The sequence below is a fragment of the Neoarius graeffei genome, chromosome 21 (genome assembly GCF_027579695.1).
Source record: "Neoarius graeffei isolate fNeoGra1 chromosome 21, fNeoGra1.pri, whole genome shotgun sequence".
NCBI lineage: Eukaryota > Metazoa > Chordata > Actinopteri > Siluriformes > Ariidae > Neoarius > Neoarius graeffei.
In genome coordinates, this window is record NC_083589.1 from 15,646,422 (window position 1) to 15,664,078 (window position 17,657).

The window sequence follows — 17,657 nt, forward strand, 5'->3', positions numbered from 1 at the left end:
CAAAGTGTAAAAATCATGTTCTTTCCATAGATTATATTTGTTGTGCAATGACATATGCACATAACTGATATATGCAGGTCAACCCATCAAATCCTTGAAATAAACTATGCAATATGCACTGCCTGACCAAAATAAAGTCACCATTAGGATTTAAATGAGTGATTATTGTGTTTCAGTTGGCAAAATTATTGTAACCCTAACTGATACAATGAGTAGTTTCTCATTTCAAGTTTTCAAGTTTATTTTCATAGCGCTTTTAACAATAGACATTGTTGCAAAGCAGCTTGATAGAAAATTAAAGACTTTAAACATGAGGTAATTTTATTCCTAATCTATCCCCAGTTAGCAAGCCTGTGGCGACAGTGGCAAGGGAAAACTCCCTCAGATGACCTGAGGAAGAAATCTCGAGAGGAACGATCCTCATTTGGGTGATGACAGACAACGTGATTATAAATAACTTGCTTCTGTAATAGTGTCCTATATAGTCACAAACTATAACTGTGAAAACAGGAAATTCATTATAGTTTTATTAACATGAAGTCTGTTTTGTTGAAGCTATAAACTGTTCATTTATGGAAACTTGAATGCAAAACTGTTCATGACAACTGCAGTCCTAAAGTTAGCAAGTTAACTGTAGTCCTCAGCCATAAAAGCGTTACTGTAAGTGTCCAGAGCCATTCTCGTAGTCGGCGTGATGTCACGAACACATGACAACAGGCGCCATATTTGACTAGGTGAAAACATGTTTTACCCAACTTTGTTAGTGTTCAGTGTTTTAGTAAGATTTTAGTAAGATTTTGTTAGTTTTAGCTTAATATACTCGTAGAATGTCCTACCAGTATCAAGATAGTTTAGTTGCTGAGGATCTAGCTCGTTATAAATTGAAAATCAGTGTTGTTGGACTGGAGTTATGTCCGTACAAGCAAGGGTGGGACAGGTGTCAAAACAATGGTGACTTATGGGTTTTTGCAGACAAATTTATATTATGAAGTGTCAGCAAGTTTTCAAAATGTTTATTGTGGCAAATTCACCTATTACTGCTCGGCAATTAACTCATACAATAACAGAGCTGTTACTATCACTAAAAACTCATGTCTATTATAAATTCTTTTCTTCACTTACCATTGATGAAATGATAACCACATACATATGTATAGTTAGATTTGGGTTCCATAACTTTCCATAGTTAACAGATCCATCAGCTCTCACTTCACACCTGTTTACAGCCCTCAACCATTTTTCTCTCCTTTTACCCGATAATGGTATCATATGAAACTTTAAACCTTCATTTTTTTTTATTGAATTGGCTGTACAGCCTGCTACACAACACCCTTTAGGCATGCTAATAGCATAAAAAAACCTCTCAAATTTGAACTAAATTGCTACAATACACAAACAGGCTTCTCCCTCCCTTTCACCTAAACCAATATGGCGGCTGGGTTGTCATGGAAGTCACATGACCAGTGACCCGGATGTCCGACTTCGAGAATCTTCTAAGTGCAACTTTTGACTGTTCATCTGGGGCCATCCTCCACAGGAGCAAGGTGATGAGACATAGGGCATCAGGATGGATTAGGCAGGTCTGAGGAGTAGAAGAGGTCAGCATCTCAGGAGCAACTTATAACTCAGATGGACAGATTGGGGGGGATGACAGGTTGTGTTAGGTATGCCCAATGTCACCTAATGAGTAAGCGCAGTATACATTTTGCGCTGAGTGTAAGCAGGGAGTAAAAGGAGAGAGCCAGACAGTAACACAGGTATGAGGGCACCCTGGGACATAAAGCAGCCAGCCACTACACCGTCAACAAACCCGAGTGAGGTGCTGACAGCAGCCATACATCCCAGTTTACCAAAACACTCTATTATCTAAACCAGCTTCATGAGGTAGTCACGTGGAATGCTTTTCAATTAACAGGTTTGCCTTGTTAAAAGTTAAAAAAATTAGTGAAATTTCTCCCTATATACACTTTAAGACATGCAGTGGTTATACTGTAGTATAGTGTAGTTAATTTGTAGCGTAGTGTAATTATAGTGTCTGTCACCATCCTCATAGTTGAGAGTCGGTGATCCAGGAAGTCGTTCTGCAAGTTTCACAATGAGCTTCCATGAATTCTCTTGGGTGATTATAGCACACCAGAGGGACCCAACCCCTCATCTGGTGGGTGGGTGGGTCACAAACACACTGATGAGCAATTTCGAGTACTAATTAGTGAACTAATCTGCATGTCTTTGGACTGTGGGAGGCAACCGGAGCACCCAGAGAAAACCTACGCAAACTCCACATAGAAAGGCCCCAATCAGACGCTGGGCTTGAGTCCAGGGTCTTCTTGTAGTTTAGTGATATTGTAGTATAGTATATTTATAGTGTAGTGGAGCTTGCGCATGGAAGATAATTAAGTATTCCTGCCTCGTTTTGGTAAATTTTCTTTAGTGAATAATGTTTTTGATTAATTTTGATATGCATACGGTAATAATAGACCCATCAGTATGGGACCGTATGGCAACTGTTGACTTGAGTCATTTATCACGCTGAAAAACGTAATTCTACATCGGGTGGGCGTGGTTGCCTGGCAGCAGTGGTGGCGCGGGGGAGTGGTCTGCTGCTGGTGGCTGTGCTATGGCGGTTCGGGGTTAGTTAACCGAGGAAGTGTAGAGCTGCGATTTTATCGGCGGGGTTCACCTTCATGTATATACAGTCGAACTGCTCGGTGAAAGCAACACCCTTTTACAGGTCTGCTAGTGTACCTTTTTTTAAATGTATTTTTTTTAGTGCAGAAAGAAACTCAATCGCTGTGAACTCGCCGGTTTTTGCTCATCTAAACATCTAAAAGGATTCAGGTGGGCGCGCCCAAGAAAGAAAGACACACACGCACACAGACAGGAGGGATGCATACATGGACTACTTGTCGCTTTCCTCTGGCGTGGATGTTTGTGTGAACACCTTCCGTTTACAGCAAAATGTGTTTGGAGAACGAATCTGATACTAAACGAGGTGCTCAGGTGCATGGAATGGCATGGACTGACTGATGATTGCATGCATGGTGCATCTGTTTAGATGAAGGTGAAGCCTATGCCTGGAAATTTTGACACTTTGTTGGCTGGTGAATAAAAGCAGCTTGTTTAAAAAAAAAAAAAAGGACAAAACACGATGTAATGTGTTGATTTAAATACCATCAGCACCAGAAAGTGACACTGACAATGCAGGTTTGTTTTATTATAAATATATTTTTCTTTGTCACTGTTGTGGCTCTGGCAGACGGGGATGATATTCATACCAAGGCATCCAGTGCCATGCGGTATGAGCGGCGACAAGCCACAGGTCCACCTCACTGGACTCTCACACGGGATGTCAGGATTCCGTTTTTATTGAACAGAAGTAATGCTACCTATTTCAGTCGAAGATGCAAAACTAAAAAGTTAGGATGTTACTTTCTGTCACACAGGATGGACAGGACCACCCATGGTGATAGGGTGGTACACAGTCAGTACAAGATATGGAGAAAGTTCACTGAACATGAGAGAAACCACCGGCACAGAAGAGGTGCAAAGGAACGTTACAAGAAACTGTCATGGGAAGCAAAGAACAGAGCAACTGGAGGTATGAAAATGTCTGCAAATACCCTCACTTCTCCTTTAACGTGGTGGGAACCGATGCCCAAGCCTTTGGCGCTCACCTCCACAGATTTCCCTTTTGATATAACCAAACACATGGAGTTTTACACCCGGCGCATGACCCCAGATAACCCATGGGATGCAACACCTATGACCCCGCCATACCCTGAAGATGAGGAACATGAATATTTCCCTAACCCATTCTATCCGGTCACGAGTGAGACGTACACAGCCTACGCCATCACATGTTTTTCTGCACTCATTTTCATGATAGGGATCACTGGAAATGTTGCAGTCATGTGCATTGTGTGCCATAACTATTACATGAGGAGCATCTCCAACGCCCTTTTAGCTAACCTGGCTGTTTGGGATCTGGCTGTGTTGTTGGTCTGCATGCCCCTTGTGGTGTTCCATGAGCTGACTAAAACCTATCTGCTGGGCCACTTCACCTGTAAAGTTATCCCCTACATTGAGGTAATTGAGCTGGTCAAACTATAATACAATTATATTTTATGTCTTTATTGCACAGTTTACATTTTCCTTGCTGATTCCTTCTGAACCTTATCAGTTTCTTAATAATCGTGATTTAATCATGTTAAAAAAGGAATATTAGAACAGGGAAATCACTAAAATGAGCAGTGCAAAATAAGGCTGTCCAAGACGAAGCCAGTGTAGGGCTCATTATGTAGATACAATACTCTTTTGTCAACCCTTCATTCAGTTTTTTTAATTTTTCAAGCTGAAGCGTCAGATATGCTGTGACTTAACACACCACAGTATCAGAGTGGTTCACTGTCATTATGTTTAAAGGATTGCAGTAGTCACACAGGGAAAAGAGCATCTGGACACATCCTCATGCAGACATGTACCCAGATACTACAAAATCTGGGTTGCATGGATTTTTTTTTTTAAATGCCCTTGGCAAAGACTATCCAAAACAGCCAGTAAAGCCTACTTTTAGCAGAGGGTCAGTTTACCCTCATTAGCTTCTTTTCCTCATTGTGAAACATGTTGATGGTCATTGACCTGTTGGAAGGAGAAAATATGCCTCAGTCTCAAGCTTCTTGTAGACTGGAACATATTTCTTCTAGGATTGTCCTATATTTGGCTCAAGCCATCTTACCCCAAATTCTGACCTGTCACTCAGTCCTTATTGATAAAGAAGCATCCCCATAACACGATGCTACCACCTTTGTGCTTCATGGTGAGGATGGTGTCCAAACATGGAGCTAAAAAGTTGAATTCTCTTGAGAGTAGAGGACCCTCTTCTGCAGTGCTGGGAGGAGCACAGGCTATAGGAGGCATTTATCAGGCTAAAAACACATTTTTCCTTTTTTCCCCTCCATATTGGTTTAAACTTTGAAATAGCATTTATGGATGATAATATGAGAGGTGAGGTGACGTTTGAACACACCTAACTTTCATTGTAGAAAATTAGGTGTGCTCAAACTTTTGACGATATATACGTTAAAAAAATGGGGTGTATGTAATATTTATTTTTTTTACAGGGCTTTCCCCAAAGTGTGGATACACAGCTTTCTGCCACGCTGTGCAAGTCAGCGCCATGCTGTCACTTGCGTGCGCACAAAAAAAAAATCAAGACCGTAAATTGACCAATAGAGTACTTTCCGCACCTAAATATCTCCTATTCCCCTCTGAAAATGAGTAATAACTATAGAAATAGGAAGATAATTTAATATCAAGGTCTAGACTATCCTGGTACTCAATCCAGAAGTGAAAATAAAGGATTTCGCTGCATGCTCTGATTGCCATTCGCAACCATAAAACCACGTTCTATGTGCTGGTCACTAGATGGCGGTGCTGCGTGATTTGTTCCTGGCATCCTGGAATTGGAAAAGATAGCGGCGTGCTCCGAAGAGTTTTCATTTGAAATCTAAATTTTGCTCCTTGCATACAGTGGGACAAAAAAGTATTTAGTCAGTCACCAATTGTGCAAGTGCTCCCACTTAAAAAGATGAGAGGCCTGTAATTTTCATCATAGGTGTACCTCAACTATGAGAGACAAAATGAGAAAAAAAAAATCCAGAAAATCACATTGTCTGATTTTTAAAGAATTTATTTGCAAATTATGGTGGAAAATAAGTATTTGGTCAATAACAAAAGTTCATCTCAATACTTTGTTGGCAATGACAGAGGTCAAATGTTTTCTGTAAGTCTTCACAAGGTTTTCACACACTGTTGCTGGTACTTTGGCCCATTCCTCCATGCAGATCTCCTCTAGAGCAGTGATGTTTTGGGGCTGTCGCTGGGCAACATGGACTTTCAACTCCCTCCAAAGATTTTCTATGGGGTTGAGATCTGGAGACTGGCTAGGCCACTCCAGGACCTTGAAATGCTTCTTACGAAGCCACTCCTTCATTGCCCGGGCGGTGTGTTTGAGATCATTGTCATGCTGAAAGACCCAGCCACATTTCATCTTCAATGCCCTTGCTGATGGAAGGAGGTTTTCACTCAAAATCTCACGATACATGGCCCCATTCATTCTTTCCTTTACACGGATCAGTCATCCTGGTCCCTTTGCAGAAAAACAGCCCCAAAGCATGATGTTTCCACCCCCATGCTTCACAGTAGGTATGCTGTTCTTTGGATGCAACTCAGCATTCTTTCTCCTCCAAACACGACAAGTTGAGTTTTTACCAAAAAGTTCTATTTTGGTTTCATCTGACCATATGACATTCTCCCAATCCTCTTCTGGATCATCCAAATGCTCTCTAGCAAACTTCAGATGGGCCTGGACATGTACTGGCTTAAGCAGGGGGACACGTCTGGCACTGCAGGATTTGAGTCCCTGGCGGCGTAGTGTGTTACTGATGGTAGCCTTTGTTACTTTGGTTCCAGCTCTCTGCAGGTCATTCACTAGGTCCCCCTGTGTGGTTCTGGGATTTTTGCTCACCGTTCTTGTGATCATTTTGACCCCATGGGGTGAGATCTTGCGTGGAGCCCCAGATCGAAGGACATTATCAGTGGTCTTGTATGGCTTCCATTTTCTAATAATTGCTCCCACAGTTGATTTCTTCACACCAAGCTGCTTACCTATTGCAGATTCAGTCTTCCCAGCCTGGTGCAGGTCTACAATTTTGTTTCTGGTGTCCTTTGACAGCTCTTTGGTCTTGGCCATAGTGGAGTTTGGAGTGTGACTGTTTGAGGTTGTGGACAGGTGTCTTTTATACTGATAACGAGTTCAAACAGGTGCCATTAATACAGGTAACGAGTGGAGGACAGAGGAGCCTCTTAAAGAAGTTGTTACAGGTCTGTGAGAGCCAGAAATCTTGCTTGTTTGTAGGTGACCAAATACTTATTTTACTGAGGAATTTACCAATTAATTCATTAAAAATCCTACAATGTGATTTCCTGGATTCTTTCCCCCCCCCCCCCCATTCTGTCTCTCATAGATGAAGTGTCCCTATGATGAAAACTACAGGCCTCTCTCATCTTTTTAAGTGGGAGAACTTGCACAATTGGTGGCTGACTAAATACTTTTTTGCCCCACTGTATTTCACAAGGTAAAAAAACAGCAAATTTATTAATGTTAAATTGTGCCTAAATCAGCCCTAGATGCTGCCAGAATGCACCATTTGAAGTTGCTAAATTTTTTTCTGGGGGAGCATGTCCCCAGATCCCCCCTACCAGCCTTCATAGCCCTCCAGGCTGGGTCTCCACATCAGTAGCACCACTCTGATATATATATTTGGACTTTTCCCAGAAAAAAAATGACATGTACATCTCTGGAAAAAATGAGACCACTGCAAAATTAAAGACTTCATCAAAAAAAAATCAAGTGTTTTCAGACCTTGAATAACGCATAGAAATCAAGAACATTAGTATCGTGTCATTTTTTAAAATTTAATGTTTGAACTTGGGATGAGTTCAGAAATCAATATTTGGTGGAATAACCCTGGCATTTCCTCACAGCTTTCATGTGTCTTGGGATGTTCTCCACCAGTCTTTCACATTGTTCCTGGGTAATTTTATGCCACTCCTGGTGCAAAAATTCAATCGGCTCAGCTTTGTTTGATGGCTTGTGACTGTCCTGCTTCCCTTTGATCACATTCCAGAGATTTTCACTGGGGTTCAGGTCTGAAGATTGGGCTGGCCATGACAGGATTTTGATCTTGTGGTCTTCCATCCACAACTTGATTGACCTGGCTGTGTGGCATGGAACATTGTCCTGCTGGAAAACCTAATCCTCAGAGTGAGGGAACATTGTCAGAGCAGAAGGAAGCAAGTTATCTTCCAGGAAAACCTTGTACATGGCTTGATTCAGGTGTCCTTCACAAACAAAAATCTACCCCATTCTAGCCTCACTGAAGCACCCCCAGATCATCACTGATCCTTCACCAAATTTCACAGTTGGTGTGAGACACTGGTTTGTAGCCTCTCCAGGTCTCTGTCTGACCATTAGATGACCAGGTGATGGGGGGGGAGATCAGAGATGATGGCCTTACTCCAGTTTTCTATGGTCCAATCCTTATGGGCTTTAGCAAACCTCAGCCTGACTCTTCTTTGCTTCTCATTGATGAAGGGCTTTTTTTCTAGCTTTGCACGACTTCAACCCCACCCAAAGGAGCCTGTTTCAAACTGTCCTGGCTGTGCACTTAACCCCAGCTTCCATTTGGCATTCTTTTTGTAGGTCACTTGATGTCATCCTGTGGTTGTTAAGCGACAGTCGAAGGAGTTGATCATCCCAGTCACTGGAGAGGCGTTTTTGCCCTCTGCCAGTCTGTAACTTTGTCGTCCCCAGTGTCTGCTGCTTGACCTTGTTCTTATGAACTGCCGTCTTTGAAGTTTTGAAGATGGCAGCAACCTGACACTCACTGTATCCCTCTGCCAGTAAAGCCTGAATTGAACCTTTTTCTTACTCAAATCTTTTTTTTTTCTTTTTAACTCTTTTGGCATGAGGAATTGATATCTTTGTATTCCAGTTAAATTTAAGGTACTACTAGCAGTGTTTTTGCCATCTAAACTGGTCCTATTGTAAAAGGATAGTGATGATTGCAGCAGTGGTTTTTATACTTTTCCTCGTTAAATAAAACTTGGTTCTGGTGATCACCTAATCACTACCTCCTTAAGTAAAATGAGGTGTGCTGGTGTTGGTATTCCAGCACAGTGTAATGAAATGGCTGCTGTACATAGAGATGCTGATTTGAAGAAAAAAATTGAAGTAGTCTCTTAATTTTTCCACAACTGTGTGGAAAAAAAATTGATCAATCATAGAGAGAATTTTACACAGTCGTGTGAAGATATGAAGTTTACCTTTAAGTGGTGAACAGGAGAAGATTAACTTCACATCTTCATGCGATCGTGTATTTTGACCAGTGTTGTATAAAGTACTGGGAAATCACACTCAGTAAAAGTATTGGTACCCTTCCAAAAAATGACTTTGGTCAAAGTCACTGACTGAAATATTACTTGAGTTAAAGTCTTAAAGTATCTGACATTTCTTGCACTTTGTATGACAAGTAATGCAAAAATAAATGTACTCAAGTAATGTAATTAAAAGTACACATAAAAGTAAACAAGCAAAGGCAATCTGAATTTTAATATTTTTAATATTTTGGTAAACTGAAGGTAATTTGTCACAATGGTTCATGACAAGCAAGAAGCACACACAAAGCTCGTTTCAATTGTGTTAATGTCAAGTTTATTTGTATAGCACTTTTTAACAATAAACATTGTCGCAAAGCAGCTTTACAGCATTTGAACGACTTAAAACATGAGCTAATTTTATCCCTAATCTATCCCTAATGAGCAAGCCTGTGGCGACGGTGGCAAGGAAAAACTCCCTCAGACGACATGAGGAAGAAACCTCGAGAGGAACCAGACTCAAAAGGGAACCCATCCTCATTTGGGCAACAACAGACAGCCTGACTATAATATTAACAGTTTTAACATGAGGACAGTTTCGTTGATGTTATAACTCTTCATTGATGGAAACTTGAATGCAAAACTGTTCATGATAACTGCAGTCCTAAAGTTAGCAAGACAACTGTAGTCCTCAGCCATAAAAGCATTACTGTAAGAGTCCAGAGCATCCTCCAGGTATAACCCTCAACTGTCCTCATGGGGCCGTCCTTCACAGGAGCAGTGCGATAAAACTCCGACCAGACACAGGGCACCAGGATGAATCAAGCAGGTCCGAGGGGCAGAAGAGGCCAGCATCTCAATCCCAGGATCAACATGTAACTCAGAGGGACAGATTGGGGGGGAAAGAGAGAGAGAAAGAAAACACATGTTAGGTATGCCCTAAAAATGACAAGTATTAAATCTGTGTGGTAGGCTCGCAGAGACCAGAGTCTTGACATCAGGCATAACGCACAACAATGGCATGTTAATATGGTAAAAAATATATCAAATCAAGTTTATTTGTATAGCGCTTTTAACAATAAACATTGTCGCAAAGCAGCTTTACAGAATTTGAACGACTTAAAACATGAGCTAATTTTATCCCTAATCTATCCCCAATGAGCAAGCCTGTGGCGACGGTGGCAAGGAAAAACTCCCTCAGATGACATGAGGAAGAAACCTCGAGAGGAACCAGACTCAAAAGGGAACCCATCCTCATTTGGGCAACAACAGACAGCCTGACTATAATATTAACAGGTATAACCCTCAACTGTCCTCATGGGGCCGTCCTTCACAGGAGCGGTGCGATAAAACTCCGACCAGACACAGGGCACCAGGATGGATCAAGCAGGTCCGAGGGGCAGAAGAGGCCAGCATCTCAATCCCAGGATCAACATGTAACTCAGAGGGACAGATTGGGGGGGGGAAGAGAGAGAGAAAGAAAACACGTTGTTAGGTATGCCCTAAAAATGTCAAGTATTAAATCTGTGTGGTAGGCTCGCAGAGACGAGAGTCTTTACATCAGGCATAACACACAACAATGGCATGTTAATATGGTAAAATATATCATGACCTGCTCTGGCTGGATGCTTGATTGGGTGATGGGAGCACACTCCTCAGCAATGATGAGATGCAGATGGGACTGTTAGGGCTGGCCAAGACAATTCAGTTACATTTCACCAGGTCTGGGACATGCGACAGAATGTCTGACGGCCGATTCCCTGCAGGCTACGATAGCCAGTCGAGGTCTCCACCCTCTCCACCAAAAGATTTCCTGTTGACTCCATGTAACTCAGAGGGACAGATTTGGGGTGGGGGGGAGGGAAAGAAAACACAGGTGATTAGGTATGCCCAATGTCACCTGAATAAGTAGGAGCAGTATACATATTGCACCGAGTATAAGCAGGGACTCCGGCAACTAACTATGACAGCATAACTAAAAGGAGAGAGCCAGAAGGTAACACAGGCATGAGGGAGCCCCAGGACATAAAGCAGCCAGCCACTACACCGTCAACAAACTCGAGTGAGCAAGCGAGTGGGGACTGACGGTAGCCATACATCCCAGTTTACCAAAACACACTATGTCTGAGGACCCTCCAGATCTACTCCTTTACCTCATAAACACCATTAACAAAAGGCTTGACTAAACAGATATGTTTTCAGCCTAGACTTAAATGCTGAGACTGTGTCTGATTCCCAAACATTTATGGAACAGCCTTCCAAGTACAGTGGGGCTTTGTAAGAAAAGGCTCTGCCTCCTGATGTAGCCTTCACTATACGAGGTACCAGCAGATAGCCTGCACCTTTTGATCTAAGTAGGCGTGGCGGGTCATAGAGGAGCAGAAGTTCACTCAGGTACTGTGGTGCGAGACCATTTAGTGCTTTAAAGGTCAATAGTAGTATTTTATAATCAATACGAAATTTGATTGGGAGCCAATGCAGTGTGGATAAGACAGGCGTGATGTGGTCATATTTTCTAGTAAGGACTCTTGCTGCTGCATTTTGAACTAACTGGAGCTTGTATATGCACTTATTGGAACATCCAGACAGTAAGGCATTACAATAATCCAACCTGGAGGTAACGAAAGCATGGACTAGTTTTTCTGCATCATGCAATGACATTAAATTTCTTATCTTTGCAATATTTCTGAGATGAAAGAAAGCTATCCGGGTGATGTTATCAATGTGAGTTTCGAATGAAAGACTGGGGTCAATAATCACTCCGAGGTCTTTTACTGCTGCACGTGAAGAAACAGAAAGGCCATCCAGAGTTACTGTGTAATCAGAAAACTTACTTCTAGCTGTATGTGGTCCTAGTACAAGTACTTCAGTCTTGTCAGAGTTAAGCAGAAGGAAATTAATAAGCATCCAGTGTCTAATGTCCTTAACACATTCCTCAATTCTATTAAGCTGGTGTCTCTCATCAGGTTTTGCAGAGACATGCAACTGTGTGTCATCAGCATAACAGTGGAAACTAATACAATGTTTACGAATAATATCGCCCAGAGGTAACATATATATATAGAAAAAAGCAGTGGACCCAAGACAGAACCTTGTGGAACACCAAACTTTACCTCGGTACGTCTAGAAATATCACCATTTATATCAACATACTGATAACGATCAGTTACATAAGACCTGAGCCAGGAGAGAGCCATTCCCTTAAAAAATATATCATGACCTGCTCTGGCTGGATGCTTGATTGGGTGATGGGAGCACACTCCTCAGCAATGATGAGATGCAGATGGGACCCTTGGGGCTGGCCAAGACAATTCAGTTACATTTCACCGGGTCTGGGACATGCGACAGAAAGTCTGACGGCCAGTTCCCTGCAGGCTACGATAGCCAGTCGAGCTCTCCACCCTCTCCACCAAAAGATTTCCTGTTGACTCCATGTAACTCAGAGGGACAGATTTGGGGTGGGGTGGGGGAGGGGAGGGGATGGAAACACAGGTTGTTAGGTATGCCCAATGTCACCTGAATAAGTAGGAGCAGTATAAATATTGCACCGAGTACAAGCAGGGACTCCGGCAACTAACTATGACAGCATAACTAAAAGGAGAGAGCCAGAAGGTAACACAGGCATGAGGGAGCCCCGGGATATAAAGCAGCCAGCCACTACACCGTCAACAAACTCGAGTGAGCAAGCGACTGGGGACTGACAGCATCCATACATCCCAGTTTACCAAAACACTCTATGTCTGAGGACCCTCTAGATCTACACCTTTTACCTCATAAACACCATTAACAAAAGGCTTGACTAAACAGATATGTTTTCAGCCTAGACTTAAATGCTGAGACTGTGTCTGATTCCCGAACATTACTTGGAAGGCTGTTCCATAACGGTGGGGCTTTGTAAGAAAAGGCTCTGCCCCCTGATGTAGCTTTCACTATACGAGGTACCAGCAGATAGCCTGCACCTTTTGATCTAAGTAGGCGTGGTGGGTCATAGAGGAGCAGAAGTTCACTCAGGTACTGTGGTGCGAGACCATTTAGTGCTTTAAAGGTCAATAGTAGTATTTTATAATCAATACAAAATTTGATTGGGAGCCAATGCAATGTGGATAAGACAGGGGTGATGTGGTCATATTTTCTAGTTCTAGTAAGGACTCTTGCTGCTGCATTTTGAACTAACTGGAGCTTATTTATGCACTTATTGGAACATCCAGACAGTAAGGCATTACAGTAATCCAACCTGGAGGTAACGAAAGCATGGACTAGTTTTTCTGCGTCACGCAATGACATTAAATTTCTTATCTTTGCAATATTTCTGAGATGAAAGAAAGCTATCCGGGTGATGTTATCAATGTGAGTTTCGAATGAAAGACTGGGGTCAATAATCACTCCGAGGTCTTTTACTACTGCACGTGAAGAAACAGAAAGGCCATCCAGAGTCACTATGTAATCAGAAAACATACTTCTAGCTGTATGTGGTCCTAGTACAAGTACTTCAGTCTTGTCAGAGTTAAGCAGAAGGAAATTAATAAGCATCCAGTGTCTAATGTCCTTAACACATTCCTCAATTCTATTAAGCTGGTGTCTCTCATCAGGTTTTGCAGAGACATACAACTGTGTGTCTTCAGCATAACAGTGGAAACTAATACAATGTTTACGAATAATACCACCCAGAGGTAACATATATAGAGAAAAAAGCAGTGGACCCAAGACAGAACCTTGTGGAACACCAAATTTTACCTCAGTACGTCTAGAAATATCACCATTTATATCAACATACTGATAACGATCAGTTAGATAAGACCTGAGCCAGGAGAGAGCCGTTCCCTTAACTCCCACAACATTTTCTCGTCTATCCAGAAGAATGGAATGATCAATGGTATCAAATGCTGCACTAAGGTCAAGCAACACAAGTAGCAAGACACAGCCCTGATCAGATGCCAACAGTAGGTCGTTTACTACTTTAACCAGTGCTGTCTCTGTGCTATGATGAGGTCTAAATCCTGACTGATACATTTCATGGATGTTATTCCTATGTAAATATGAGCATAACTTCTGTGCCACAGCTTTTTCAAGGATCTTGGAGATAAAGGGGAGGTTTGATATTGGCCGATAATTGGACAGCTGACAGGGATCAAGGTTAGGTTTTTTAATCAAGGGTTTGATAACTGCTAGTTTAAAGGATTTGGGTGCATAGCCAATCGTAAGAGAAGAATTTATTATTTTTAGAAGCGGTTCAATTACTCCAGGTATTATCTGTTTGAATAGATGTGTAGGTAAGGGATCTAGTACGCAAGTTGAGGCTTTTGATGTAGAGATTAATGAAAGTAATTCAGTTTCTTTAAGGGGAGTAAAACATTCTAACTGATGATCTGATACAGTTATATAGTTAACTACAAGGTCATTTTCATTGTCTGACCTTAAATTAGTAATTTGAATTTTTTTGTCGGATATTCTCAATTTTGTCATTAAAAATTCATGAAGTCGTTGCTACTACATACTGCAGGTGTGCAGGTGTCGATAGTGGACTTATTCCTGGTTAATTTTGCTACAGTATTAAATAGGAATCTAGGATTATTTTTCATATCTTCTATTAGGGAGGAGAAATATGTTGATCTCGCAGCACTAAGAGCTTTTCTATACTTCAGGAAGCTCTCCTTCCAAGCTAATTTGAACTCTACCAATTTTGTTTGACGCCATTTACGTTCCAATTTTCGAGTGGTCTGTTTTAATGTGCGAGTGTCATCATTATACCAGGGTGCTAATTTTTTGTCTCTGACCATTTTCCTTTTTAGAGGAGCTACATTATCTAAAGTATGGCAGAATGTTGACTCTAAGCATTCAGTTGCCTGATCAAGTTCTGCAGGGGCTGACAGTGACCCAGTCAAAGTTGACAACTCTGGGAGATCATTTATAAAGCTCTGTGTAGTAGTTGACGTGAAAGTACGTTTAATACAGTAGCGTGGTGAGGTGCATATATTATTACTCGGGCATAGTTTGAATGAGATGAGATAATGATCTGAGATAACTTCAGACTGTGGAAGTATGACTATATTGTCTACGTTTAATCTGAATGTTAGTATTAGATCAAGGGTGTGACCACCATTATGGGTCGGTCCTATGACATTCTGCTTAATCCCGACTGAATCTAAGATGGACACAAACATTGTTTTTAAAGGGTCTTCTGGGTTATCGAAGTGAATATTAAAATCTCCAACAACTAAAGCTTTGTCTAAGGAAATAACCAGATCTGAGATAAAATCTGCAAATTCAGAAAGAAACTCAGAATATGGCCCCGGGGGCCTGTAAATAATAAGCAATGGAATTAACTGGGTAGACTTATTTTTCGAGGCTACATACATTATATGAGTATGAAGAACTTCAAATGTATTAAATTTATAACCAGGTTTTTGTGTTACACCTAGATAATGGTTATAAATAACCGCAACGCCTCCTCCTCTGCCAGTTAGACGAGGCTGGTGTATATAACTGTATCCAGGAGGACTCGCTTCATTTAATGCTATATATTCATTTGGCTTAATCCATGTTTCAGTTAAACAAAGTACATTAAACTCCTGATCAGTAATGAGTTCATTAACCATTAGCGCTTTAGATGTAAGAGATCTAATATTTAATAGCCCCACCTTTAGATCAAAGGTGCTGGCAGCAGCTGTACGGCCAGTATGATCTAATTTTATATTGATTAGGTTACTGGAACAAACTCTCTGAAAATTTCTACCTTTTTGTTGAGCTCAGGGAACAGACACAATCTCGATGTAGTGGACCCTGAGTGAGGACTCTGTGCAGCTAGCAGACAGTCGGTTTAGCCTGTTCGTCTGCTCCCTGGCCTTGGCTCTGGATTGTCAGAAATTAACTAGGCCTGTTCTGAGACTATGACCTATGCTGCAGGATATGAGAGCAGCACCTTCCCGAGTGGGATGGATACCGTCCCGCCCTAACAGGCCAGCAGTGCCCTCAAAATTAGCCCAATTATCTATAAAGCCCACACTGTTTTCAGAGCACCACCTGGACAGCCAGCAGTTCAGCGACCATAACCTGCTGTAAGCTACATCGCCACGCCGCATTGGGATGGGGCCAGAGCATACTACAGCATCGGACATTGCCTTCGCTAATTTAAACACCTCTACAAAGTTACTCTTAGTAACCTCAGACTGACGAAGGCGTATATCATTAGCTCCTGCATGGATAACTATCTTTTGAGAACCTGTGCTTGCCTAGGACCCTAAGATTACCTGCTATGTCCGGCACCCTGGCTCCCGGTATACACCTGACTAAAGCTGCTGGTGCCCCTAAAGGCTGAGCTAATTTCACATGCCGTATGATAGAGTCCCCTATAACCAGAGCTCTTTCAGGTTTCTCAGTGGGTGCATCACTAAGGAGAGCAAACCTGTTCGGCACGTGATGCGTAGAGGAGTGTTGCTCCCGTGGGCGAGCCTCAGCGGTAGCTTTGGCTCTACGCTTATGCCGCCGAGCCGTCACCCATTCGCCCCGCTGTAAGGGCTCTAATGCCGGAGTTGGGGGATTACTAACTCCACCTAGGGCATCCAGACTTTCCCCTACAGAAGCTACACTGTTCTCACGCTCACTAACCTGCTCTAAAGCCTGGACACGTGCTTCTAGCACTGTAATCTTCTCCATCAGAGAGCTAACTAATCTGCACTTATCACAAATAAAGCTATCGCTAGCGGCGGAGGAAGAATGACTAAATATCCTGCACTCAGCACACTGAACAGGCTGAAGGTGTGCCATGATGAAAAGATTCACGTACCTTAAACGAAGATCTGTTGATATTAAAGCAGATCCGATGTGGATGGCCTCCCATTAATGTTTTTTTTTCCATTTTGAACTTGTATGCCAGTTTTCCCTATTCGTCCTCCTTACACTTACAGCTATGCCTTTCCTTGAGCTGAAAAGGCTCACAGCTAGGTAGCCTGCTACAGCCAACAAATGCCAAAACCGTGTGGAACCGAAGAACAAAATTCGTTTGTACAGGAATGCTCAAGGTTTCACAATTGTCTAGAATATTCATACTATGGTCGCTGAAATGGGAATATACTGTAACAATTTCATAAACCTAGAACTTACCTCGATGTGTTTCTTTAGATTGGACAGGGAGTTTCTATAAGAGAGAATTTCAACGTTTTTTGAAGGCATAAGAGGCACTTCATTCGATAGGACGAATCCTTCACATCAACGTAAGAGAACATTGTGTTCAAATATGGCCAGGGGTGCTCATCATCAGGTTCCTCTTCATTTGTAGCCGAAGTAGCTGCTGTCTCCGTCTCCTCTTCCATCAGGGCTGTTGATTGCGAAGCTAGCTTTCTGCTTACTGTGTGAAGCCAACAGGTGTAGCCTATTGGTTGTCATGCGCAAGTGGTGAACAAGCCCAGGCACATCCTGACTTCGTTGCAGTCAGTGGGGTTAAAACACACATTTTTTTTCTTTCTTTTTTTGTAACGAGTAACTAAACGGCTCTTTGAAAATGTATTGGAGTAAAAGTATGCAATTAAGTTAAATATAGTGAAGTAAAAGTGAAAGTTCTCAAAAATTTGAAAACTCAAGTAAAGTACAAAATCTCCCAAAATGTACTTAAGTACAGTAGTGAAGTATTTTTACTTCTTTACTATACAACACTGATTTTGACAATGCTTGTCAAGTCAGCGGGAAAACACTGGGAGTGACATCGTCTTGAAACATTGGAAATT

The 17,657-nt window shown here is 41.9% G+C and overlaps 1 protein-coding gene across 3 annotated transcripts in view; it reads left to right on the forward strand.

The window, feature by feature from the left end:
- The first annotated feature begins 2,593 nt into the window (after positions 1-2,593).
- Positions 2,594-17,657, forward strand: part of gpr37b (G protein-coupled receptor 37b) — a 112,431-nt gene continuing 97,367 nt past the window's right edge. For 2 of the 3 annotated variants that reach the window (XM_060902745.1, XM_060902747.1), the window contains exon 1: positions 2,594-4,086. In XM_060902745.1, coding sequence (XP_060758728.1) covers positions 3,199-4,086 — 888 coding nt within the window. In that variant the 5' untranslated portion in view covers positions 2,594-3,198. The remainder of the gene's footprint in view (positions 4,087-17,657) is intronic. The other variant, XM_060902746.1, reaches the window with a different exon arrangement.